The sequence below is a fragment of the Aquarana catesbeiana genome, linkage group LG01, assembly GCF_042186555.1.
Source record: "Aquarana catesbeiana isolate 2022-GZ linkage group LG01, ASM4218655v1, whole genome shotgun sequence".
In the NCBI taxonomy this organism is placed as follows: domain Eukaryota; kingdom Metazoa; phylum Chordata; class Amphibia; order Anura; family Ranidae; genus Aquarana; species Aquarana catesbeiana.
This window is the reverse complement of record NC_133324.1, coordinates 207,508,887-207,536,798: the sequence shown is the minus strand read 5'-3', so window position 1 is coordinate 207,536,798 and position 27,912 is coordinate 207,508,887. Positions and strand designations below refer to the sequence as shown.

At 42.2% G+C, this 27,912-nt stretch overlaps 1 protein-coding gene across 6 annotated transcripts in view; it reads right to left on the bottom strand.

Annotated features, from left to right (window-relative positions):
* Window positions 1–22,516: 22,516 nt before the first annotated feature.
* Window positions 22,517–27,912, bottom strand: part of CSNK1G3 (casein kinase 1 gamma 3) — a 223,312-nt gene continuing 217,916 nt past the window's right edge. For all 6 annotated transcript variants that reach the window (XM_073624706.1, XM_073624701.1, XM_073624712.1 and 3 more), the window contains one exon: window positions 22,517–24,954. In XM_073624706.1, the coding sequence (XP_073480807.1) occupies window positions 24,900–24,954 (55 nt within the window). In that variant the 3' untranslated portion in view covers window positions 22,517–24,899. The remainder of the gene's footprint in view (window positions 24,955–27,912) is intronic.

Below are 27,912 nucleotides of genomic sequence, written 5' to 3'. Positions count from 1 at the left end.
TCAGCACTATGCTCTGTTCCCCTTTTGTTATCATTGGATGCACAATGTGAGGTTGGAATCCCGAATCCCAAAAGAGGTTCTGGATCAAGTCCCTACATGCCTGTGTGCAGCTAAAGCCTGGGGCCCCCTTGCCCAGAAGACCACAGCCAGCTCAAGCTGCATCTATTTCAAAGCAAATCTAAACCCTTCTTTCAAATGCAGTTCTGATACCCTGCACATCTCCGTGCAACACACCACTGTCCCCAGTGAAGAAACAAACTGCAAAAGGAGAGCCAGAAAAAGACAGAATGGTACAAGGCCTTAGGGCAGTGAATGAAGCTACTGTATTGGAGACACCCATTGTAATACACACACCTTGCTGGCAGGAATACTGCACACAGCAAAATACTTTACAGTAGAAGACTTAGCTGGACTGTTATACCACAACTTGCCCAGAACTCCCCTTCCCAATCCACTAAGGTAATGGCCCTCATTCTGGACTACTGGATGAAGTTACACCCAGACGTTATACTCCTTCAGTATGTAGATGACTTCCTGCTCTGTGCAGATACCCTTGAGGACACCTTAATCTTTTCTGAAAATCTCCTCCAACACTTGGCCAAGCAAGGATGCAAGGCCTTAAAGCAAAAAGTCCAGAGAAAGTGAATTTCCTAGGCCTCTGCATCTCCCAAGGTACCCGACATCTCACTGAAGAAAGAGTTGCTGCAATCAAAGCCATCCCTTTGCCTCAAGGTCATAAACCCTTACATGCTTTCCTAGGGTTACTCTCCTATGGCCGCTCTCGAACCCCAGAAGCCTCCCTCTTGATTCAACCCCTCTATGATGCCCTTTCTCACGTTCTCCAGAAGCTGTGTACTATTTTGTAAATCTGAAGGAGATCCTTGCAACAGCCCCCACTTTGGGACTAAAAGACTTTCAAACTGTTTGTCTCAGACATAAGAACATGCCACAGGAGTTTTGGCTCAGACCCATGGCAACAGACAGACCCATTAGGTATTACTCCTGTCAACTGGACTCAGTGGCTACAGAGCCATCTTTTGAAGACCAATGCCCCTCATGATGTAGCTGCCATACTAAACCAAGTACAGCCCAAGCACCTGTCTTCAAGACACCTCAGACTCCAGTGTGCCTTGCTCATCCCTGATAACATCACTCTCCTCCGATGTGATACTCTCAACCCATCCACTCTACTTCCACTTCTCGAGGGGGGATCCTTTTTAGAGAAAGATGCTCGTCTCACCGCTCATGACTGTTTCGAGGTGATGAAAATGGAGACTTCACATTTACCGACAGTCAGTGAAACTTGAGAATCCTGACTTGACAATCTTTGTGGATGATTCTAGGTATGCTGACAGCACTGGAAGGTACCACACAGGATACGCAGTCACCACCGAAGATACAGTTCTTCAGGCTTCAGCACTGCCTTCCTCCATGTCTGCCCAGGAAGCAGAACTCCAGGCCCTAACAATGGCATGCAAATTGGCAGAGGGGGAAAAGAGCTAACATCTATACAGACTCAAGATACGCCCTCAGCGTTGCCTGCGATAAAGGCACATGGCAAGCTGGATACCCAAGAAGCACGAGGCAATCTGGCAGACACTGCTGTGAAACAAGCTGCAAACAGAACACAAGAAGTTGTCAGTGGAGTGGATGCATCCATCCTGGATAGTACAGTGGGTACCCCTGAAGAAACGGTACAGACCACCATGATTCTACAAGACCTTCCTGTGAGCAGGACCCATCTCAAGGAGCAGGAAGAAGGAGCTGATAAAGAAGAAAAAGAAGTGTGAATCAAGAAAGGAGCCACAGAAACTGAAGGGATCATGGAATTAGACAAGCCGTGTCTGCCACAATCAATGTTTCCTGCAGTGATACAGTGGGCCCACGGTGCCTCTCATCTGTCAAAAACTTTGATGAATGCCCTGATCAATAAATACTACTTAGCCCTGGGGATTACACCACTCACCAACAACTTTTGCAAGTCATGCACTTATTATGCTAAATGTAACCCAGAAAGAACGGAAAAGGTACCTTTGAAGCATCTAGCAAAGGCCCAGTACCCCCTACAAAGGATACAGATCGACCACATCCATCCAGATGCCAAAGAGTAGCCGATATGAATATGCATTGATTGACAGCAAAAACCACGGCCAAAAGACTTTTAACGGAAATAGTGTGCAGGTATGGTGTCCCAGAGGTTATAGAGAGTGACCAGGGGCCGGCTTTCACGACCTCAGTAACCAAGGAAATATGGGCAGCTCTAGGGGTCACATTATCTTTCCACACCCCATACCACCCTTAGAGCAGTGGGAAGGTGGAAAGATTAAACGGCACAATACAATTTAGAATGCTAAAGATGCTAAAATGTCTCAGGAAACAGGGATGAGTTGGCCAGATAGCCTGCCCATAGCCTTATTCAGTGTTAGGCACACTCCAAGGGGAAACCATGGTCTGTCACCCTATGGGATAATATTTGGTTCAGCCCCCAGACTAGGTTGTTATTTCCTACAATAGTTGCGACTCCAATCTGATGTATTAACTGATTATGTGACTGCTTTATCTTGAGAATTAATCTAGATCCATTTGGAAGTATTCTCCTCCATTCCAGATCCTGAGCGAGATACAGGATCACACAAGTTGGTCCCCGGAGACTGGGTCCTGGTAAAGAAGTTTGTGAGAAAACACACCCTTGAACCCAGATATGATGGTCCTCTCCAGGTTCTCCTAACAAGTGCCACATCGGTCAAGGTGGCCGGGAAGAACACGTGAACACATGCCTCCACTGCAAGAAAGTCCCTGTACCTGAGGAAGAGGCTGAGGGAACCAAATGATTCTGTATATCCTTTTTATTGTGACTACTGTTCAGGCACAGGAGGTAGCCATCAAACAAAAAAGATGTTGTAACACAATTCTGGTATAACTCATCCAATACACATGTTGCTACTTTTATATCCTTTTATGATAAAATAATTCCAGGTGCTATGTACAAAAATCCAGCCCTGGGATGAAGCAGTGAGACCCATGACTGTGTATGTATGCGTCACTGACACCTATTCGGGCGACAGCTGTGATTCTTGGGGAGCAGTGGGTTGGAACACAAACTGGGGGTACAAACCTGAAAATGCCCAAAATAGGAAAGACAAAAATGGGAAGTCACTCTTAGATAGAATGACAATCAACAAACATACAGATCAGCATTACACCAAAGAATTCAGGCTGATTATTGAGAATCCTAGCCAAGAAGACAGTGGGACCTACGTTCTGAGCCTATGGTGGGGAAGTGGGTATCCTGGTACTAGAAAGCCTTTCCAACTTTCAATAACCCAGAGTGGGGAGTTCCCCAATCCACATTTAGCTAAAACCCCCTGAGGCCCCATGTACAGACGTTAGGGGACATGGTGGCCATAGCAGACCCTACCTTTGAGGAAACCATGGCTGTAGAAACCGGATTCTCAGAAGTCAACTTGTGGCTAGAATGTATGAGGTACAATGCAGAGAAACATAACAAGACCAATTGTTATGTATGTGGGGGGCCTAGGCCTCATCTGGGAACAGTACCTCTAAACATACCCCCCGAACTTGAGACATGTTTCCTTAGCCTGTTTACCAACACAACCACTCCCTGTGTGAACATTGGAAGGAGGAATATCCCATAGTCACCAAGACTCCCAAGCCAGGAGAAGGTATCACCATATATCCTGGCAATTACACATGCCATGGACGGTATCAGGGAATGGAGAAACCCTTTGGGAATTTCACTAGGGGTTACTGTGGATCTTATAGTGAGGCCTCCGTAGATCTAGTAAAAAATCAAGTCCAGTCTTTGGGAGACATATACTGGATTTGCGGGGACATGAAAATTAGAAGCAGACAGAGCAGTGGACAGGAGAATGCGCATTGGCCAAGGCCATAATGCTTCTGCATATTTTTCCAGAGACCACTCCACAAATAGAACCAGACTTAAACGACATACCCAGGCTTAACAGGAGGCGTAAGAGTGCCCCAGCAGGAAGCTTTGACCCTCATGTATACATAGACAACATAGGGGTCCCTAGAGGGGTCCCAGATGAGTTCAAAGGAAAAAAGATCCAGTAGCAGCAGGATTTGAATCTTTGATCCCCATCATCACTGTAAATAAGAATGTAGACTGAATAAAATACATCTACTATAACCAACAAAGGTTTGTCAATTACACCAGAGATGCACTCCAAGGTTTAGCCGAACAACTAGAAGCCACATCATACATGACTTTCCAAAAACGCATGGCCTTAGATATGGTCCTAGCTGAAAAGGGTGTGTGTGTAAGATGGTGCCTAAAACAGGTACATGTTATACCTACATCCCCGACAACACTGGCCCAAATGGTAAGGTGACTTTGGCCATCAGGAAACTTGAGGATTTGTCCAAAGAACTAAAAAAGAATTCAGGGCTCACCAACCTTTGGGATCAATACTTCACCTGGGTTAGGGGAGGGTGGTAGGGATTACTAAGACAGATAGGAATACCCATCCTGATAATTTTGGTGACCTTGGCTGTCATAGTTTGCTATATTCTCCCCTGTCTTAAAGAATGTGTAGGGAAAGCTATTAACCAATGTTCTTTTGCTTTGCTTTTATGAATTAGGAAATACCAGATGAAAATTATGAAATGCACTCCATTACAGTCACTTCCCCTCGCCATGCAACACCATAAGGTTACAGGGACAGACAGCACCTGATTGCCCCTCCCAGCTGTATCGAGTAGGGTAATGAATTAGTCATTGCTTTCCTCTATATACAGTTGAAAAAAGTTGCAAGGGGAACGGGCCAGGGGGTAGGTTTTTCCAGTGTAAGGGACAGATTCTTAAATAGACATTTTCAAGAGGGGAACTGTAATGGATGTGAATAAGGTGTTACCAGGTGAGGTATATTAAAATGCCTATTTCAATTCAATATTGCATCAAATGTTTCGAATGTTAAAGAGCCTTAAGATTTTCCAGATATTTTGCTACTTCCTCTTTTCCTGTCTGAAGCCAAACCGCACTGAGTTATCAATAGACTGTAGCTTCCTGTTGCTTCCTCATCCATCTCCCAGAAGTCGCACCAAGACCAGACATGACGTCAACATATAATAATAGCTTTGATTAATTGTTAAGTTTACTGAAATTATTGCTACATTTGCTGAAACTGCTGAAAAACTCAGACAATGTCACAATAACATGTTTTGCAAGTGTTTTGTTTTCGTCTGGCGAAAATATATAAAAATGTGGAAAGCGGAAATAAAGGGTATTAGAAGTTTTTCATTCTGAACTAAGCATCAGAGCATGATCACTTCATGGCATGCATGCTTTAATTTGATAAAGGGGTAGATATAATAATTTCAGAACTTTTATTCTGAATCCAAAACAGTGCCAGTGTCCATCACATGAAGGTGGCCTATAACCATATACAGTCGGTGCGATTAATCTCAAATAATAGAAACACAATATAACTCAATTTCCCAATCTGGGGCACCATGCAAGATCTCACTTTGTGGAGTTTCAATGATCATAAAAACGGTGAGAAACCAGCCCAGAACTACATGGGAGAATCTTGTCAATGATCTCAAGGCAGCTGGGACCATAGTCACCATCAATTGGTAATGCAATACACAATGAAGGATTGAAATCCTGCACAAGGTTCCGCTGCTCAAGAAAGCACATGTACAGGCCAAGTTTGACGTTCGCTAATGAAAATCTGAAGGATTCAGAAGAGAACTGGATAAAAGAATGCTGTGGTCACATGAGACCAAAATCAAGCTCTTTGGCATCAACTCAATTCGCCGTGTTTGGAGGATGATGAATGCTGCCTATGACACCAAGAACACCACCCCCATCGTCAAACTGAGGTGGAAACATTATTCTTTGGGGGTATTTTTCTGCTAAGGGGACAGGTCAACTTCACCACATCAAAAAGGGAAGATGGACGGGACCATGCACTGTTAAATCTTGGGCCAGACTCTCCTTCCCTCAGCCAGGGCATTGAAAATGGGTCGTGGATGGGTATGCCAGCATGACAATGACCCAAAACACAAAGCCAAGACAAAAAAGGAGTGGCTCAAGAAGAAGCACATTCAGGTCCTGGAGTGGCCTAGCCAGTCTCCAGACCTTGATCCCATAGGAAATATGTGGAGGGAACTGAAAGCTTGAGTTACCAAATGTCAGCCTCAAAACCTTACTGACTTGGAGAGGATCTGCAAAGAGGATTGGGAAAAAATCCCTCCTAAATGTTAGCAAACCTGGTGGCCAACGACAAGAAACATCTGACCTCTGATTGCCAACAAGGGTTTTGTCACCAAGTCATGTATTGCAAAGGGGTCAAATACTTATTTCACGCTTTAAAATGCAAATCAGTTCATAACTTTTTTGAAATGTGTTTTTCTGGATATTTTTGTTATTCTGTCTCTCACCGTTTAAATAAGCCTACCATTAAATTTATAGACTGATCGTTTTTTTTTGTCAGTGGGCAAACATACAAAATCAGCAGGGGATCAAATACTTTTTCCCCCTCGTATCTGCCCCCTGGCCGTGCCGTTTAGTCAGTGAGGCCTTTGGGCTGCAGCGCAGTCCTTCCCTGATCTGCCAGTCTCCCCAGCTGTTCTGTGCGGTCTCTCTGTGGTTGTTCTATTCTTGGCCAATGGGAGCGCCGGGCTGCTCTGTGTTGTCCATGTGTGGTTTGCTGTGTGGGGGCTGTGTTCCCCTCCAGCCACATGGTGGCGCTGTGGTGTTGCCTGGTTTCACTTGCAGGCCTCAGTATCTGTGTCTCTGCTATGGAGATTTGACAGTGCGGTGATGTCCGGGTTGGGTGTGAGCCAGTGGCGCATGTGTGATCCTGACTAAACATCCACACCCCACCAGTGATGTCAGATGCTGGTGGGGGTTATAAAGGGCCGATATGCCCGTAATAGTGGGATATCCTTTGTTTCTGAATCCTTATTTTGGCTGCCAGCTTTATGGAAATTTGAATCTTTAGTATAACCCCACATCTGGCCCCCTCTTTTTCCATCAGGGAAAAGTATCCAATGTTAAGTGTGGTATTTCTGCTGTATTGGGTGAAATCCTTATAAAGGTACTTATGAATCCTTTTCCTAGTTTCATACTACTGGAACATATTTAATACTGTGAGCTGGGCACCATCTGGTGGTTCTTCTGTGTACTGTAGTTTGTAAGTACAAACCATCAAATTGATGATTACTGTATATTCCGTGGAACCTTTGCTTAAAGCGGAACTTCTGTCATTTTTCATCTTTCCATCTATCAAATCCTCTGCCCTTGTTGTTTTAACTTTGGAAAGTAAAACATTTTTTTCTGCCAGTAAATACCTTATACAGCCCACTTCCTCTTTCTTGTCTGGTAAAAAGGCCTAGGCTTATGTCATCATTCAAGCAGAAAAAAGAAGAAAGAAAAAACAATTCCGCTGAACCAAAAACCAACAGTGGTTGTTAGATTATAAATCCTTGATATATGATACCTATTTATGGTACTGTTGCTGTAGCTATAGGAACTAAGCATACATAGAAAAACGAAACTGAAGTATTCCTACCAGGATTCAAAAGATGGCTACTTTTGCAACAGAAAATCTAAACCAAGTTGGTTCTATTAAAATTACAAAATGTATTCAGTACACTAATGCCAATAGAGGCAAAGCCTCCCAAAATCAACAATGTGCAAACAGTATAAAAGTGCATACAACTTCACGCATAATACTTTCCGGGTCCCCTCCATAGGAGGGATAACCCTAAAAGAAATCGATGCTTGTGGACACACAGAAAATGAAAACAGCACATGTACAACACTACACAAACATGTAAACAAAAAAAACCCCACAAAAATACACAGTGTCCGCACACCAGCTTGTTCATATTCACAGGTAAACTGCCAAGCGAGAAACCAAGAGTACATCTGCGAGGTGGCTATCCACTAAGGTGGATGCAATGACTTCAGTATGTTAAGAGTCCCAAACCGGGATGATGTTAATCATATTGCTGCTGGATTATCAAGTCATACAGTCTTTTCACCACTACGTGTGGTCTTGCACTTCAAGAAAAGCAATAGGGTGTGTCAATACATTACCACTGTGTTGGTTGACATGGTTACCGAATCCCCTTCTCAGTCTAGTGCGGGCTCAGTCAGCTCTGTAACAATATCTCCAGGGCGGCTCTCATCTTCATGGACGAGCTAATCCCCACCACTTGTTTGTTTAGAACACACTCCACGTGTTATTCTAATGGAGGTTGAACAGGCGTCACCGATCCCATCTCCAATCCCGCGGTTCACCTTGAACGGGGCACAGCGTGAGCTGGCGTCACATGACCGCTGTGACGTCAACGCGTTTCGCTAAATTGATAGGCGTAGCTTCATCTGGACTTAATGGGGCTGGGGGTTCCTTTTATTGGGAAAGTTTCCCGACAGCGCCACCCTGCGTTTTCAACAAAAATACGTGTAACCCAAATTCCAACTTTCTATGTGAAGCAATCCACATTTAAGTTAAGCAACTATCCCAATTGCTGTTGATCTTTACCACTGTCACTAACTTTCCATCCCTTAATCAACCATGTTATTGTGATTGTAAAGTCTCTATTACACTATTTCTCCAGATATAAAGTTAAAGATATCAGAAATTCAACAGAATAACCTAAATTCGTCAAATTAGCATAAGCCGCCCGTTCATATCTCAGCACAATCGCCAAGATTGCACAGCTTCATGTCAGTCCTAGACTGGCAACATGAACACAGACGCTGATCGGGCACATAAACCACATGGACGAACAAGTAGCAGTGAGACTTACAGTAACAGACAAAAAACCTGGCAGGAGACAAGGACAGTGGTAATTATCAATTTACCCTGTCGCAAACCTTAGTGGCGGGCAAATTTATAATTTGGTAATACTTGAAGGGAGAGAGTGACCAAAATTTAAGAATTGAAATCATAAATATAGGTTTCTCAGAGGGGTCAAAATGAGAGAAAAAGAAGGAAAAACATTAAAGTATTCAGGTTTCAAGGAAGACCTGGAGATTTAACTCCGTGTTGAGTCCATGAGGGGCAAGAGACCCCAAACGGTAGATACACCTCTTCTCCTTTTGGAGGAGGATGCGATTAAAATCCCCTCTTCTTGGGGATAACTTAGGGGATAAATGCCTTGGACCTTCAAGCCATCAGGTTTTCCCTGATGACATAGGGCGAAATGCTTTGCCAATGGTTTTTCTTGAGACTTTTCTGGATCCCTCTCTCTTGCCCCTTTGATTTCTCGTAAATGCTCGCCAATCCGAGTCTTCAAAGATCTCTTGGTTTTCCCAATATAAATCTTTGGACAAGAACATGTGAGCATACAGATTACTTTACTTGAAGAACAGTTAATGAGATCACGTATCTCAAAGGAATGCTGTCCCCCGGCATCACTGAATATGGCCGTTCTGTCCACAAAGGGGCAGATTTGGCATCTGTTACAGGGGAACATCCCCTTACTTCTGGGATATTCAGATAGCCAATTAGAGCTTGGTTCCTTTGTAAATTCAGAATGGATCAAGATAGCACCCAAATTTTTGGCCCTCCTGGATACCAAATTGGGTGAATTTCCTACGATCCCTTTCAGGCCAGGGCCATTCAACAGATGTTCCAATGTTTCTCCAATATTCCGCGTACAGACTCCCACTGAGCTCCATAAGAGGTAATTACTCTTACTGGGCCAGGGTCAGAATGTTTTTTAGTCTTTGGCTTAGGGTCCAAAGAAATAAGACTCTTTCTATCCCGACATGCTGCTTTGGCCCTAGCATTTCGGATTTGTCCGTGGGAACACCTTCGCTCACGAAAACGGTTATAAAGGTTGGCGTTTTCCTTTCTAAGATCTTTTTTCCTAGTACAATTCCTCTTTATCCTTAAAAACGGACCTACCGGAATTCCGTTCTTGAGCCATGGGGGGGGGGGGTGTGTGGCTATCGGTCCTCAACAGGGTGTTGGCCGCTGTCTCCTTACGATAAGTGCATGTACACAGCCTACCCTCCTCAATTGAAATCTGTAAGTCGAGGAAGGGGATCTGCCTGTCATCAACTATATAAGTCAAACGGATGTTACGGTTGTTTATATTCAATGAGTCAATGAACATGTGTACCTCCTCTCTCGTACCCTTCCAGACGACAAAAACATTGTCTATATACCTCAACCATGTATGCACGTGTTCTGCATACATGGGTGATGTAAACACATCCTCCTCCCAGAGGCCCAGATAGAGGCACGCGTATGCCGGCGCCCACGCGGCCCCCATCGAGGTCCCCCTAATCTGCTGATAATACTGTGAGGAAAACTGAACTTTCAAATTATTCAAAGAGAACTCCAGTAATTCAACTAAGAATTCATTTTGAGGGCCAAATTCGGGGCACGAAGATTCGAGGAACCACCTTACTGCCTGTATACCACATTCATGTGGGATTGAGGTGTAGTGGGATTGAGGTATATAGGGATTCAACATCCACCCCCAGTAGGAGGCAGCCATCATTGATCTCCAGATCTGCAATCTTTGATAACACATGACGTGTATCTTGTACATAAGATTTGAGCCCAACAACCATCTTTTTAAGAGGGAGACCAAATATATACCAATTCTTTCTAAGGGTCCCTGTACGACAGAAACAACTGGCCTGCCTGGTGGTTTTTCAGGACATTTATGCACTTTTGGGATAATATAGAAAGTAGATATATTGAACTCCTTCACAAAAAGGTACTCAAATTCCCGTTTGCTGAGGATACCAACTTCCCTTGCCTCAGAAAGCTTGCCATTTTAGTTCTGTATTTATAGGTCTTGGGGTCACCCAGTAACAGTTTGGCCTCGGCTTCATAAAATGTGTCATCCATCAGGATGACATTTCCTCTCTTGTCGCTTTTTTTAAAAACATTTTTTGCTTTTTTTTAGGTCCATCAAAGCTAAACGTTCATCCTTTGTTAGGTTGTCTTTAAATTCTTGGGTCCATGTAATCTTTCCCAGATTTGCCTGGACCATTTCAAGAAACATATATAGCCACCTGTTTTTACTTAATGAGGGCATCTTTTTAGACCGAATTGGCAAGTCTGCTGTTCGTCTAGAGGGGCAGCTAGATGGTATTAAATTTTCATTTTCCTCTAATAAAGCATTCAACATGTTGAGGGTCTGCTGGTCATCCACATCTAACTGCATAGTCTCATCAGGAGTCTGTCCCTTACTGTTCTGGTAAATAGATCTAAAGAAGACCTTTCTTAAGAACAGGGCTACATCTGTGTACACTGTAAATTCATCCATATTGTCAACAGGAGAGAAGGACATCCCTTTTTGGAGTAGAATATGTCTTGACCTAAGAGGGAAAGTTGAAACGTTAATCATTTTCATATCTGTTTTTGTCAGGTCCTGAGCGATCGTTATTTTCTCTGACTGCGGGTGCGCGATGCTGTCTGTTGTCTTGGGGTTTTCTCCTTGCTTTTGTTGTCTAATTTTTGTTTTTTTTTGTGGTCTTTTGGGGAGGGGGGCAGTCCTCCTGCATGGCCGCCCCCTCCTCTTCCAAAAAAAGTTACCACTCTTGGGGCCCCATCATGGTCCGGTTCGTCCATGGATCTACCCTGCCGCACTCTGGAATGTGACCACTGTCCCCTCCTGTTAGATCTACTGCTCCCCCTTCTCACTGTTAAATCAAAGGCCTGACCCTTTTCAAAATCAGCCAAATCCCTCCTAAACTTTGATTGTTTTGTAGTTTTTAAACTAAGTTGCACCTTTTCTATTTCCTTTTTGAGAATATCATTTTGTTTGGTGAACTCCTCCAAATCCTTCAGTGGGTCTAGGCCTTGGGCACTTGCTTCTATATGTTCCTTCAGTTCACCTAATTGGATTTTCTCCTCCTCAACAATCAGGCCCATGACTGCGATTCCATGGTTTATGCAAAGTTCCCTCCATTTAGGAAGGAATCTTTCATTGTGAAGATGTTCAGCTGGGACCGTTTGGTCCCTAAGACCCCGTGGAACAATTCTATGATTTACATAGGTTTCCAAGAAAGACACATCCCACTTCCTATTCAAGTGTTTTACTAGTAACTTTTTATGATCTTTAAATCTATTCCTTAATTCTTCATCTGGATTCATCAAGTGGGATGAATCGATCTGAAAAGCAAACCTGATCTCCTGATCAATCTCATCTCCCAAGACAAAAGCCATAATGGGAGTCAAAAGCTCCAGTCAAATGTGGAATACACTTATTAAATGAAGTTGTATCACTGCAGGAATTTAGTTTAAGAAAGGACCATGGGGATCCAAAAATGACTTAAACAGAAAAAAGAAAAAAAAAATCCCGCTGAACCAAAATCCAACAGTGGTTGTTAGATTATAAATCCTTGATATATGATACCTATTTATGGTACTGTTGCTGTAGCTATAGGAACTAAGCACATAGAAAAACGAAACCCAAGTTTTCCTATCAGGATTCAAAAGATGGCTACTACTGCAACAGAAAATCTAAATCAAGTTGGTTCTATTAAAATTACAAAATTTATTCAATACACTAATGCCAATAGAGGCAAAGCCTCCCAAAATCAACAACGTGCAAATAGTATAAAAGTACATACAACTTCACGCATCATACTTTCCGGGTCCCCTCCATAGGAGGGATAACCCTGAAAGAAATAGATGCTTGTGGACACACAGAAAATGAAAACAGCACATGTACAACACTACACAAACATGTAAACAAAAAAAAACACCACAAAAATACACAGAGTGTCCGGACACCAGCTTGTTTATATTTCACAGGTAAACTGCCAGGTAAACTCATTTTGACCCCTCTGAGAAACCTATACTTATGATTTCAATTCTTAAATTTTGGTCACTCTCTCCCTTCAAGTATTACCAAATTATACATTTGCCCGCCACCAAGGTTGGCGATAGGGTAAATTGATAAATACCACTGTCCTCGTCTCCTGCCAGGTTTTTTGTTACTGTAAGTCTCACTGTTACTTGTTTGTCCATGTGGTTTATGTGCCCGATCAGCATCTGTGTTCATGTTGCCAGTCTAGGACTGACATGACGCTGTGCAATCTTGGCAATTGTGCTGAGATATGAACGGGCGGCTTATGCTAATCTGCCAAATTTAGGTTATTCTGTTGAATTTCTGATATCTTTATTTTTATATCTGGAGAAATAGTGTAATAGACTTTACAATCACAATAACATGGTTGATTAAGGGATGGAAAGTTAGTGACAGCGGTAAATATCAACAGCAATTGGGATAGTTGCTTAACTTAAATGTGGATTGCTTCACACAGAAAGTTGGAATTTGGGTTACACATTTTTATTGAAAACACAGGGTGGCGCTGTCGGGAAAGTTTGCCAATAAAAGCAACCCCCAGCCCCATTAAGTCCAGATGAAGCTACGCCTATCAATTTAGCGAAACGTGTTGACGTCACAGCGGTCATGTGACACCAGCTCACGCTGTGCCCCCGTTCAAGCTGAACCGCGGGATTGGAGATGGGATCGGTGACGCCTGTTCAACCTGCATTAGAATAACATGTGGAGCGTGTTCTAAACAAACAAGCGGTGGGGATTAGCTTGTCCATGAAATTGAGAGCCGCCCTGGAGATATTGTTACAGAGCTGACTGAGCCCGCACTAGACAGAGAAGGGGATTCGGTAACCATGTCAACCAACAGAGTGGTAATGTATTGACACACTCTATTGCACATGTAGTGGTGAAGACTTGATAATCCAGCAGCAATATGATTAACATCATGCCCGTTTGGGACTCTTAACATACTGAAGTCACTGAATCCACCTTTGGCCGTCTGCGATCCAATAGCCGCCTCGTGGATATACTCTTGGTTATGGGAGATTACAGTTTATTCCCCATTCAGAGCCGATATCGGCAACCGGCTGTTGCGCTCACACTTATGATAATTTGATCACCATTCAGAAGGACATTTCTCGGGGGTTAAGACATCATGTATGGAGACATTTAGTGTTCCTGGCCAAAATACATTGCTAACCACCTGAGGATAACTATGTCTGGCAACTCAAGGACATTTTCCTTCTGCATTTAAATCAGCGCAGGCCTTTAAAAATCAAGAATCAGTCAGTGTGATCCATCACATTAATTTCATATCAACTTTATTTAAATTTAGGGGAAGACATAAGTATCATCTTTTATCCCTTGCCCCAGGGGCTATTCACAGGAAATCTGCACAGTATTTTTTCCTTATTGGAATAAGGTGAACACCTTTTTCAAAGCCATATGTATTTTTAATGCGAGTTTGTCGCCTGGCAGTTTACCTGTGAATATGAACAAGCTGGTGTCCGGACACACTGTATTTTTGTGGGGGGTTTTTTGTTTAAATGTTTGTGTAGTGTTGTACATGTGCTGTTTTCATACTTTGTGTGTCCACAAGCATCGATTTCTTTCAGGGTTATACCTCCTATGGAGGTGACCCGGAAAGTATGATGCGTGAAGTTGTATGCACTTTTATACTATTTGCACGTTGTTGATTTTGGGAGGCTTTGCCTCTATTGGCATTAGTGTATTGAATAAATTTTGTAATCTTAATAGAACCAACTTGATTTAGATTTTCTGTTGCAAAAGTAGCCATCTTTTGAATCCTGGTAGGACTACTTGGGTTTTGTTTTTCTATGTATGCTTATGTCATCATTCACAGCTCTCACTCTCGTGAGAGTGTGCCAGGAAGGGAGGGGGATAAGTCATAAGAGGGCCAATGAGAGCTTCAGAGATGGAGCTGTGTGTCTGGGTAAATCCAGGAAGTGAACAGGCAAAAGCTTCAGCTGCCCACAGTTAAAATGGATGCAGTCAGACTCAGTGGAGGGAGATTAAAGCAGCATATTTCACAGAATCACAGTATTTATAAAATAATATGCAAAGTGGTTGGGGGGAAGCTTCAGAATGGTAAAGATGTTTTTATTACAAATTATATAGCAGATTGACGGCCGGGAGGTGGTTCAGTTATCCTGACTGGGCGTCATATGATGTCCAGCAGGATAACAGCTGCCACGCGCCCGTGGGGGCGCGCATTGTCGCGATCAGTGGAGCGGTGTGTCAGTCTGACACACCGCTCCACAGATCTTAGTAAAGAGCCTCCGACAGAGGCTCTTTGCCACGTGATCAGCCGTGTCCAATCACGGCTGATCACGATGTCAATAGGAAAAGCCGTTGATCGGCTTTTCCTCACTCGCGTCTGACAGACGCGAGTAGAGGAGAGCCAATTGGCGGCTCTCCTGACGGGGGGGTCTATGCTGATTGTTTATCAGTGCAGCCCCCCCCCCCCCCTGGATGCCCACACTAGACCACCAGGGAAGCCGTCAGGACCATCAGGGAAGGGGGCAACATGAGGATGGCCAGGTATATACCCCATGGCCATCCAATGTGCAAATTATGCCCGATCTGTGCCAATCGGTGCCCACAAATGGGCACTGACTGGCACCATTATATATCAGTGATGTCCAGCAATGCCACCCATTAGTGTCATCAGTGCCACCCATCAGTGTCCATCGGTGCCACCTGTCAGTGCCCATCTATGCCACCTATCAGTGTCATCCTAAGTCCCCATCAGTGCCACCCATAAGTACCCATCAGTGCCACCTACAAGTGCCCAGTGCTGCTTATCAGTGCCACCTCATCGCTGCCCATCAGTGCCCATCATTGAAGAAGAAAACGTACTTATTTACAAAAATATTTAATAGAAACAAAGAAAAACTTGTTTTTTTTCGAAATTTTCGGTCTTTTTTTATTTGTTGTGCAAAAAATAAAAACCACAGAGGTGATCAAATACCACCAAAAGAAAGCTCTATTTGTGGGAACAAAATGATAAAAAATTTGTTTGGGTACAATGTTGTATGACCGCGCAATTGTCATTCAAATTCCGACAGCGCTGAAAGCTGAAAATTGGCCTGGGCAGGAAGGTGTCTAAGTGCCTGGTATTGAAGTGGTTAAGGTCATTTAAAACATAAGCTTGTTATTTTTTTTTTTCTTTCATAACCAGGCCCCATTGTGCTTCCTGCAGTCACTAGACAACCCTGAGCTGGGCCCTAATCTGTGGTTTCATCTATGTTCAATTTATGGCCATTGATTAATTTGCCTAGATCAAGATTGATGTGCGGTTTGGTAAGCATGATGTGGCTGTTGCTGCAGGTGTAATTGATCAATTTATTATGTGATATTTCTTTTTTCATGCAGTTTAAAGAGCTTCAAGTGGTTATTTCTTTCCCTCAAGAAGACCCATTGGGTGAAACGTGTTGGGACAGTTTAGATCCATACCACTTTGCAATAAGAATATTTAGACCATTTTATCATTTTTTAATCTTAATATGTTATTGTATGTAAAAAATAAAAAGAATTGCGCTAATACATGTGCAAGGTAACATAAACAAGTATAGTGATAAGTGCAAAAGTGGAAAAATTAAATGTGAATAACAGTTAATACAAATCCACCATAATGTCCCAATGAAGTAAGAGCTCAATATAGTATGTAGAGAGCTCCAATTCGCCCAAAAAGTGCAAAAGCCAAAAGTCCAAGTGATAATGCGATTAGTGACATCAGAGGAGGGTCCACCACCCGGGATAGAAGGGGTTGCTCCTTACCAGATGGCCATGACTCCCCACTACAGAGAGTCACAGCAAGCAGATAGGATCGTAACACAGAGGTTAGAGACTTCTATCAGCATCCACCAGGGGTCGCCTCACCGCCAGTCAAAAGGTAGAAAGAAAGTCACGCTTATAACAATCTTATGGCAGTTAGTCCACTGGTAGCAGTTTCCAGATCCTAGAGAGAGGACGTACGAACCGCTACTGGCTGATGCATTTTGAAGGTTTCCCTTCTTCTTCAGGCTCTGAAGAAGAAGGGAAACCTTCAAAATGCATCAGCCAGTAGCGGTTCGTACGTCCTCTCTCTAGGATCTGGAAACTGCTACCAGTGGACTAACTGCCATAAGATTGTTATAAGCGTGACTTTCTTTCTACCTTTTGACTGGCGGTGAGGCGACCCCTGGTGGATGCTGATAGAAGTCTCTAACCTCTGTGTTACGATCCTATCTGCTTGCTGTGACTCTCTGTAGTGGGGAGTCATGGCCATCTGGTAAGGAGCAACCCCTTCTATCCCGGGTGGTGGACCCTCCTCTGATGTCACTAATCGCATTATCACTTGGACTTTTGGCTTTTGCACTTTTTGGGCGAATTGGAGCTCTCTACATACTATATTGAGCTCTTACTTCATTGGGACATTATGGTGGATTTGTATTAACTGTTATTCACATTTAATTTTTCCACTTTTGCACTTATCACTATACTTGTTTATGTTACCTTGCACATGTATTAGCGCAATTCTTTTTATTTTTTATGTTTTCCCACAATTGATGTTTATTGTCAGGATTGCAGCTTTTCAACGATTTATTGTTTATTTGGTCTACAGCGCAGTTTCATTCCCTTTTTTTATTATGTTATTGTATGTAACTCAATAAATTATGATTTTACCAGTCTATCATGTGTTGTTTGAGGTAGAGGGGCACCGAAATTTCGGCTACCGAAAACTATCGTCCGGAAACTGTTTTTTTTTCATTCGGCCGAACGAAAAAAAACAACAGATACCAAAAGGGGGTGTGGTCCGCCCCGGGTGCCGCCCATTGCGGAAGTGTCATCCTGGCTTGCTCAGTCCTCCTCTCCGTGGTCTCCGTGTGTCACGGAGCTGAATTGCCCGGCCGTAGTAACAGTGTCCCACCTCCTGTGATAGACAGCACACTGATCCAATGGTGGGACTTTGAATCAGTGTGACGTGATTACAGGAGGTGGGACATTGTTACTCCGGCCCGGGCAATTCAAATTCAGCTTGTGACACATGGAGATCGCCGCTGATGCTGACTCAGGCAGGCTGCATATGATGGGCACTGGTAAAGATGCTGGGCACTGGCAAGCGGCATATGATGGGTACTGGTAAGCTGCATTACAGGCACTGGTGGGCTGCATATGACGGGCAGTGGTGAGGCTGCTGGGCACTGGCATGCTGCATATGACGGGCACTGGTGAGGCTGCTGTGCACTGGCAGGATGCATATGACGGGCACTGGTGTGGTTGCTGGGCACAGGTAGGCTGCATATGACGGGCCCTGATGCGGTTGCTGGGCAATGGTAGACTGCATATGACAGGCCCTGGTGAGGCTGCTGAGCAATGGTAGGCTGCATATGATGGGAACTCGTGAGGCTGCTGGGCACTGGCGAGGCTGCTGGGCACAGGCAGGCTGCATATGATGGGCACAGGTGAGGCTGCTAGGCACAGGCACCAGTGATGCTGCTGGGCACAGGTAGGCTGCATGTGATGGGCACTGGTGAGGCTGCATGTGACGGGCACTGGTGAGGCTGCATTGATCTCTTGTATCATGTCTGCTAGAGGTGCACCAAATGGAAATTTGGCTAATACTATTAGCAGTGTGTTTAAGTAAGAGATTGCAGACATGATAAAAGAGATGGTTAGAGACTGCAGACTGCATTTTCTTGACCTTTCTAGCACTAAAGGTGCCAATAAAGGCCAACAATAAATTCATATTAATTTAATCTGATGATATCAATTAAAAAGGTGAACACAATACAATTATATAGAAAAAGTGAAATATTTTTTAAAAACTGTCATTTTCAGTATCGGTTTTCGGCCTAGTGTATCGTTCATTTTCGGTACCAAAATTTCCATTCGGTGTACCCCTAGTTTGAAGCATATTTAACCACTTCAATACCGGGTATTTTTACCCTCTTCCTGCCCAGGCTAATATTCAGCTTTCAGCGCTGTCGCACTTTGAATGGCAATTCCGCAGTCATTCAATGCTGTACCCAAATGAAATTTTTATCTTTTTTTTCTTTTGTTGGTATTTACCACCAGTATTTATCACCACTGAGTTTTTTTTTGCTAAACAAATGAAAAAAAAAAAATCTTCGTCTGTTACAAACGCAGACAAGCACTGATAGGCTACACTGAAAGTCAGCAGGAATCTCCGATGGGGCGGCTGCACTAATAATCAATGCACCGGTTATCGGAGCAGAAACACCCCCCCCCCCCCCATCAGGAGAGCCGCTTATCGGCTCTCCTCTACTCATGCACTGTCAGCATGAGTAGAAGAATGCCGATAACCGGCACTTCCTATTTTCACTGTGATTGGACACAGCTGACCACGTGGTAAAAACCCTACATCATAGGCTCTTTACCGTGATCGAAGATGCAGTGTGCCCCCGAGGGCATGCACGAGTGACTTGCTCTGAAGGACATCATATGACGTCCAGTCAGAACAATGGGACGATCCACCGAACCTTCAGAACGCATGCGCCGCTGACGTCATCATAGGCGTACCTGTAGGTAAAAATAACAAAGCGAACAGTAGATTAAAAACACACAAAAAAAGGTAAATAGAAAGTATGCTCAACTGGTACAAAGTCTGTGGATGTAGGGACCTCCTAAATGCGTCCTGCAGAACCGATGGCATCGGTTCTGGCTGCTGGGTGTGGAGAGGGCCCGCTCAGGAGGAGCCCCAGGAAGCCATGCTAACCAGCGTAGAACGCATGGCAGAAATGACATCACCGGAAGGACGGGAGAACCAGACGAGAGGTAAAAACAAGGCTATGTGCTCAGAGCATCTAGCTCCTTCTACAGGCCATTGTTATTAATTGGGATACTACACTTAGCTTGTTTTCTTTCCTATTGGTTTAATACAGAGCCAGGCACAATAGCAGCCGCAGGTGGTCCAGTGCCTTCCCTTATTATATCTCATTCACCACGGATGAGAGATATTCCTGGATTGTTCTTACCCCCGATTATCCATTTACTAGACATTTATTGCTGTCTGGACTATAAAATCTGTGCGCCAGAATCTATTTTTCCTTTTATACAACCAGAATAGAAAAACCAGCATCAGTACAGAGCTGAACAATAGGGACCAATTGTGCTGTTATCAGGCGCAACAAGATAAAACAGAACAGAAGCCAACACCAATTAGAGAGAAACAGGATCAGAACCCAATGCAAACCCAAATCAGCTAAACAGCATCAGAAGCTAAAACCAATAAAGGTCAGATCAGGAAGACTTAAGAGCCTAGCCTAAAGCAAAACAGGCCAGACCAAGGGTGCATTTACACCCTGCCTGCAATTAGATGCAAGCATACCAGTGGGGTGTTCCCACGATTAGCTACAGGCATCCACATTGAAAGCAATAGGAGGCTGCCTGCTCCTGCAACTAATCACATTCCCTTGCATGTAAATCGCTCATCCAGCAATCACATGAGAGTTATTGGCCCTGGATGTAGACTGCCTGCCTGCTGTCAATGGGGCTGCCTGCTCACTAGTAACTGCTAGAGTCCCTGCTGGGGCTCCTGCATCTAAAGGCAGGCAAATTGCATTTGCAGGTGCGAATGCACCCTAAGGGCTCGTCACACATGGCCAGGGGGGTGAAAGCAGACAGTTTACTGTGTCTTTACTGCCTCCTGACAGCCCACCTAAAAAGGCTTGCAGTTGCATAGGGCTGTATACATGCCGAGGCAATGTGGTTTTGCTTCACGGGAGCAAAACTGAAACCCTGTCGCCAAGCTGCATTCTCTAATGCTAGCAAAATACTTACTTGCATCAAGAGGTATAGGTGAGAGAGAAACAGAGACATCATTTTGCCCCTGTACAAATCATTTGGAAAACCTTATCTGGAATGTGCAGTCCAGTTTTGGGCGCCAGTTCACAAAAAGGATAGTGGTGAACTGGAGGAAGTGCAGAGAAGGGCAACCAAATGGATAAGAGACACTGAGCTGAGCTAAAAGGAAAGATTAGCTGAACTGAATTTATTCTCTCTTGAGGAGGTTAAGGGGGATAGGATTATCAGGAAATGATCAACATATACAGTAAGTACAATAATAATTATTTAAAAAAAACAGCATATTTTAAATGTTTATTTTTCTCAATTTACAAAATGCAAAGTGAGTGAACAGAAGAAAAATCAAATCAAAATTTGTTGCGTCTACCCATTGACTTCAAACCAGCATCAATTGTTACACTTGCACAAGTTAAGGGTTTTGTAGGATTACAAAGTCGTGTGTATGATTATACCAAGCAGGTTCTAATTTCATATGTAGGTTGAAACACGATCATTAACTGAAACAAACAGCTGTGAAGGAGGCTTAAAACTGGATGAGGAATAAGGATGAGCTCCGGCGTGTTCGCACAGCCCACGTGCAGAGCCCGCCAGGAAGTCGTCACTGCGCTGATCACAGGCAGTGAGACATTTCCCGATCTCTGTAGCCGCACATCGGAACAATGTCTCACTGCCTTTGATTAGCGCAGCGCAGTGTCAACTTCCTGGCGGGCTCTGCACGTGGGCTGTGTGATCACGCCGGAGCTCATCCTTAATGAGGAACAGCCAAACTCTACTACTAAGGTGAGGTTGTAGAAAACAGTTTCATGTCACAGGTCATGACAAGACTGAGCACAGCAACAAGCCACAAAGTAGTTGTACTGCATCATTAAGGTCTCTCCCAGGCAAAGATTTCAAAGCAGACTGGGATTTGTTCAATGCACAATGCAGTGCCATCAGCAAAGAACTGGTGGAAACTAGTGGAACCCAGGTACACCCATCGACTGTCCAGAGAAGTCTTTATGGTAGAACTGTGGCCAAAGCCATACGTGGAAACAAGGCCATGCAACTAAGCACGAAAACTGGAGTTCCGAAAAATGGCAACAGGTGCTATGGACTGTTGCAAGTTTGGACTGAATGTCTGCAAATGGATTGCAGGTTTGGTCAGGATCAATGGTGTTCTCAATGCTGAGAAATACAGGCATATAATTATCCATCATGCCATACCATCAGACAGCAGTGTGATTGACCCCCAAATTTATCCTGCAGCGGGACAATGACCCCAAACATACAGCCAATGTCATTAAGAATGATCTTCGGCATAAAGAAGAACTAGAAGTCCAGGAAGTGATGGTTTGGCCCCCACAGAGTCCGGATCTCAAGATCAAGTTTGTCTGGGATTACATGGAGACAGAAGGATTTGAGGCAGCCTACATCCACAGAAGATCTGTAGTTAGTACTCCAAGGTGTTTGGAACAACCTACCTGCAGAGTTCCTTCAAAATCTGTGTGCAAGCGTACCTAGAAGAATTGATGCAGTGCTGAATGCAAAGGGTGGTCACACCAAATAGTGATTTGATCTGGATTTCTCTTCTGTTAATTTACATTCCATTTTGTTAATTGATAAAAATAAACTATTAACACTTCAGACTTTAAAAAGTAACACACCAGACAAGGTAGTGAAGCCTAAAACAGGATGACAGGCCCAGAGTACACACCTTTAAAAACAATGGCTGGTATTATATTGTATCGTTACAGGCTTCTTTTAACAGTTTTGAATATTGTGATGATAGATTTATAGCTCAGGACTAGCAGTTTGTTTTTTTACATTTGTATTAATAAAAAAAAATCCACAACACTGCTCATACATAAGCAATAGCAGAAAAAGAAAAAAAAAAGGCAAGTTAAAAAAACTACCTTTATTTTTTATTTCAGTTACATACTTTTAAACAGGGATTTTTCCATTATTTTAACATTCAGGCAATGTTGACTTCATTAGTATAGACAGGGAAAAAGCATATAAATGCAAAACATTGTTGGCTTAACCTGAACATACCTGCATTACCTATTATTGACCAGTTATTGCTGCCAAAGAGAGCCTCCCCTTTACATGGCAGCAAACGGAGCACTTAAATATTGCTAAAAAGCAAATGTCTACATACTGGTCATTGCAGCAAATAAAGGGTTTTGTATTTTAAATATCTGAAGTCCACAATTGGATTAATATACACATTTTCTTGTGTTTTGAGTTTAGATCATATAAACACTGTACAGGCCAAATAGCTTCTTCTCTCCACAAAAAAGAAAGATCTAACAAGAAAACAAAATAAACAGGTGTATTATATAAGAAACACAAGTTGCTGCATGTATTTACAATATGGTGCAATAAAATTTGGTCAAATACTGTAGAGACAGAAGTGATTTCACATTAGAATGGCCACAACTCTCATCTTTCATAACGAAAAAAAATATATATATGTATTTATATATATATATATATATCATTCTTGAGATTAAGACAGTAACACAAACAAGGCAGACTGAGAACTGCAGTACGGCTTATGTCATTGACAAAGGGATGAAATTAATGTATTTGACCAATGGAAACAAAAATGTACAGCGACAGTGGGGAAGAAAAAAAAAAAAAAAAAAAAACAACCATCACATCAATAACTTTTTCAGCGTTTTTAAGTGAGCGCATAAACCATCAAAAATAAGCACTGCACTCTTGGTTGTTAACAAAATAAGTTACAAATGACAATTAAAATCCCTGTAAATGCAATAATGAACTCAAAGATGTGCATTTATCTATTTGCAATAAACAATGATTTATGTTACCACAAACCAGACTTAAAAAATAAATAAGTTAGCCATAGAGCGTGTGCTGATAGACAAGAAAAAAAAAAAAGGTTTGAGCTAGGAGACTTTTGGATTTATACTTTGACATAAATTAACCAAAGTTTGGTCAAAAATTTGTTCTAGCCAGTTCCCTTAAAAGAAAACAAAAAAAAAGTAAATGCAGGCCTAATGCAGTTAAATGCAATAAAGACAATTATCATGGCTTCACTGCTCAGAAGCTACAAGGTTCTGGATCAGAACATTACTGCTGGACTTTGAAGTTGATGTCATTGATAAACCTCAAATTTGTTACTGAGAAATCACTCCGCCCCACCCAAAAAAAAAAGCGGACACTTCTCTGAAACCAGAAGAAAATAATGGAGAAGAAGTGTTCAGCCAATGCTTTCCACCATGCTCTACTACAAAGTTGGGTTGAGAACGATTCTGAAAGCATCAGCTAACTGCAGGCAAACACAGGACAAGTGAAGCACCCATCAACTCAGCTGCTTCGTGCTGAAGAGTAAAATGGTTTTATACACCTATCACATGACAGATTTAAAATTTTCTAATAAACGGAGTAATATGCTTTTCTGCATCAAGCAGTATGCAAAAAGTGCCTTCCAGCTACCATATGCTTATTTTAGTAATTCCTAACCTCCGACTCCTTCATGTAGTGTTAACTTACATCAGTTGAATAATATTTTTTAAGTGTGTTTTTTTTTTAATTTTTTTATTATGTGTTACCAAAACACATTACCAAGAAGCACAAATTACATCATGTACATTCAGGACTACAGTCCTTGTTGTTTCTATTTCTCTCCATCACTGCGAGAGGTACAACATAAAGAACTATTATATTTACTGCTTAGGAGTCTGTGTCTGACTGCATTTGTACATTATCCCCAGTCATGTCCAGACAGGTTCGTCCTGTGTACCTCTGGGCAGTGGTTGTACCTTTTAGACAATGAGAGAGAAAGGTAAGGCTAACTACCGATTAACACAGTACCATTTCAGTAATACTGTAAATATCGGCCAATATTGAACTGCAAATCTCCAAAGGGAAGGCTTTTAGTGTGTTATTTTAAAGCTTTAGCAGACAATCCTTAGCCGCTGTTTGCATGTGAAAAAGTTTGTTGACTCCTTCTTCATCTATGAACAGCTAGCAGTTTCCAGTGGTGGTAAAACTGCATTTGGCTGAAAACAGCAACTTATGTCTGTACCACATAATTGGTCCATTTACTGTAAAGAATTCTATTTTGACAAAACTTTAAAGCTTCTAGAGGTTGGACATCATAAAATGTATGTAAGACAGAAGCATGGGAACATGATGCTGTAAAAGGGGGTAAGAAAATAACGAAACATGGTCATTGTGGAGATGATGTTTTTGTGTTATCACAGGACAGCAGATGAACAAGTGAGTAATTCCCCATGGTCTGCCCTTTTCCAGAGTCATTTGTGGCGTTGAATAGTTTTCCTTTTCCTCCTCTTGAAAAAGCAACAGCACCTATAAAAAGAAAGAGTGGAAATTAAAAATGGATAATGAAGAAAGAAATATCTTCGTGAACAAGACAATGGCTTCTATATTAATAGGACTGGGCATGCATCACATACATGTTCTTTAGCATACACAACTGAGTGAAAGCTACAAACTGATTCACACGTGCACTTCATGTAGGCAATTAACAACCAAAACAGTCTAAATGGAGGGGTGATTAAAAAAAAAAAAAAAATGTAATCTAAACCAGAGCTCTTCAAACTACGGCCCTCCAGCTGTCGCAGAACTACATGTCCCATGAGGCATTGTAAAACTCTGACATTCACAGACATGACTAGGCATGATGGGAATTGCAGTTCCTGAACTGGAGGGCCATGGTTTGGAGACCCCTGACCTAAACTAAAGCTCCTCAACCTGAGAAATGTGCACCACCTGAACACTCTACATTTGAGCTCAGAATAAAGATCTAAAATAAATCTTAGACCAAAGAATTTTCTTCACTTGAGTTGGAACATTAACTAAGAGGTTGGTCAGGATCTCATGAGAGCTCCCAACCACAAATATTTTAATGCACTACTGAAATCACCATTGAGCAGGCTCAATCCATCCATGAAATGGAATGCATGATTAGGGATTAGATTGGAAGCACTGGTAAAACTCCTCTACAGATAGTTCAAGTCCAAAAAACTCAAGGGGTTCCTTGGAAGCATATACATGATTTCAACCCTTTGCTTAATATTTGCTTTATTGCTCGATCACAATTTAAAGGACAAGTTCACCTTTAGTAACAAATTACATCTGTATTTAGATTGGAAAATGTTACTATAGAAAAACCTGCTGGCACCCCTGACCCCCCCCCCCCTCCTCTTGTGATAACAGGCAGGGCATCTTCTCCCTGCAGTGATCTGTGAATGAATGAACTACAAGTCTCGTCTTCCACCGCGGCAGGTGACCTGTAGTTCATAGTGAACTGCGGGGGCACTGATGAGCACTCTGGTATTTTGATTCTTCCTTCCCTCAGTAACTGTCTGCCTGTGCAGGAGGTACAGCCAGACAGCTGTACTAACAGCCTCCAATTGCTCCAGTTAACTCCTGATCTTGGGCGCAATGCTCTGCAAGCTCCAAAAAAAAATTGCACTTTTTTTACCTGTAGAAATATGTGCACTTATAATTTATTTTAAAAGGTGAACTTATCCTATAAAGATGAATAACTTCTCTTAACTTTTAGTAAACTTTATACAATTACATGATGACTTTCAAAAGAATAATTAGGGGAACATATAATAAATCCCCAATAAGGCCCCCTTCTTTATTGTCTTAGTAATTAAAGAGGTTGTAAACCCTGTCAAAAAAAGAAAAAACCTGTGTAAGGCAAAGGCATAATAAGCTAGTATGCATCGCATACTTGCTCATTATGAAATACTTACCTTAGAACAAGGCTCTCTCATCGGCGCCTGCACACTGCTGAGACGGCTGACATTTTACCCGGCGTTCCTTCTGGGTTTGCGGGCTCCAGTGCTGTGATTGGGCAGCGCCGCGATGACATCACGCACCAGAGCCACCAGTCACGGCACAGGGTCCTAAAGAAATGGCACAGACAGCCGCTTCTTTAGAGCGCATGCACCGATGTCAGCGCATATAGTAAATATCTCCTAAACAGTGCAAGTTTAGGAGATATTTACAGTACCTACAGGTAAGCCTCATTATAGGCTTACCTGTAGGTACAGATAAAAAGGAAGACTTTATTTCCTGTTTAAATGTTTAAAAGAGGTATATTGCGTAAAAAAAACTTTATGAATGTACTTGCAACTGAAATAAAGCAGGTGATTGGTAATTGTAGGTTTTAAAATGGGTGTAGAAAGATAAGTGTTTTTCCTATTACATTTTATGCTATGCAATTTTCAAACCAGGTTACAATTTCAAAGATAAAACACATGAATTTACACGTTATCTGAACTGCTATTAGGTTAACTTCTTCTATAGCTGTGTAATGTGGTAAACTATTGAACTAGAGCATCTAGCTCCTGGATTTAGTGCATCTTTAATCTTCTTTATATGTAAATGTCTTTTACAAGTGTGGGGCCTGCTCTGATAACGGCATTGTTTCAGACAAAGATCTTAAGTGTAATAAAATATTGTGGACTTTAACACACACGTGACCAGTGAAAACAATAACAAATGGAATATGCTGTGAAGTGTTCGTTCTTAGCAGCTCTCTCAATTTACAGGAAAAATAATCCACAAATAAAGTGACTGTTGAAAACCATCAAATATTGCAAAATAACATTTGGTCAATTTTTATTCTCAAAAAAAAAAAAAGCCAAGTTTGGATTAAGGCCAATTTACAAGTCATGGTGGCAGCAATCAATGATGACATACAAAAGCCACAATTTTCTTATATACAATATAGGACAAGAATAACTGATCTAAAACATAGTAAAAGTTGAGAGCACTGCTTTTGATTAGGACAAAAGAAAGTGACGAGAAAGATTTCTGATCTGCTACACATGTTAATATTAATTACACAAATTATTCATAATGTATGGCACCACTAGATTACTTTACAAGTATATTTCCCTTCTATTGTTACCTGTGCAAAGCTGAAAGAATTTGCTTAACATTTAGATTTATAGTCAATATAGTCATTTTTTTTTTATTATTATTTTGTGCGCCAATGGGTATGGAATATTTTAGTGAGAATTGTGAGGTTATGTTATGTATAGTGGTAGTTTGCAAAAAAAAAATTTGCATGTGTCCATTTGATCATATTGTGGTTATAAAGGTGCTTCTTTTAACTACGAGTCCCTGAGGCTTTTTCTCCCGGTATTCCCTTGTGTTTGAGATGTCACAGTTCTGTACCTTATACTATTTTGTAACCTACCCTAACATATTCAATAAACATCTAACAAACAGTGCTTGAAATTCTCAACTCATATGCAAGTGAATACCAAAACAAATAAAAAATTA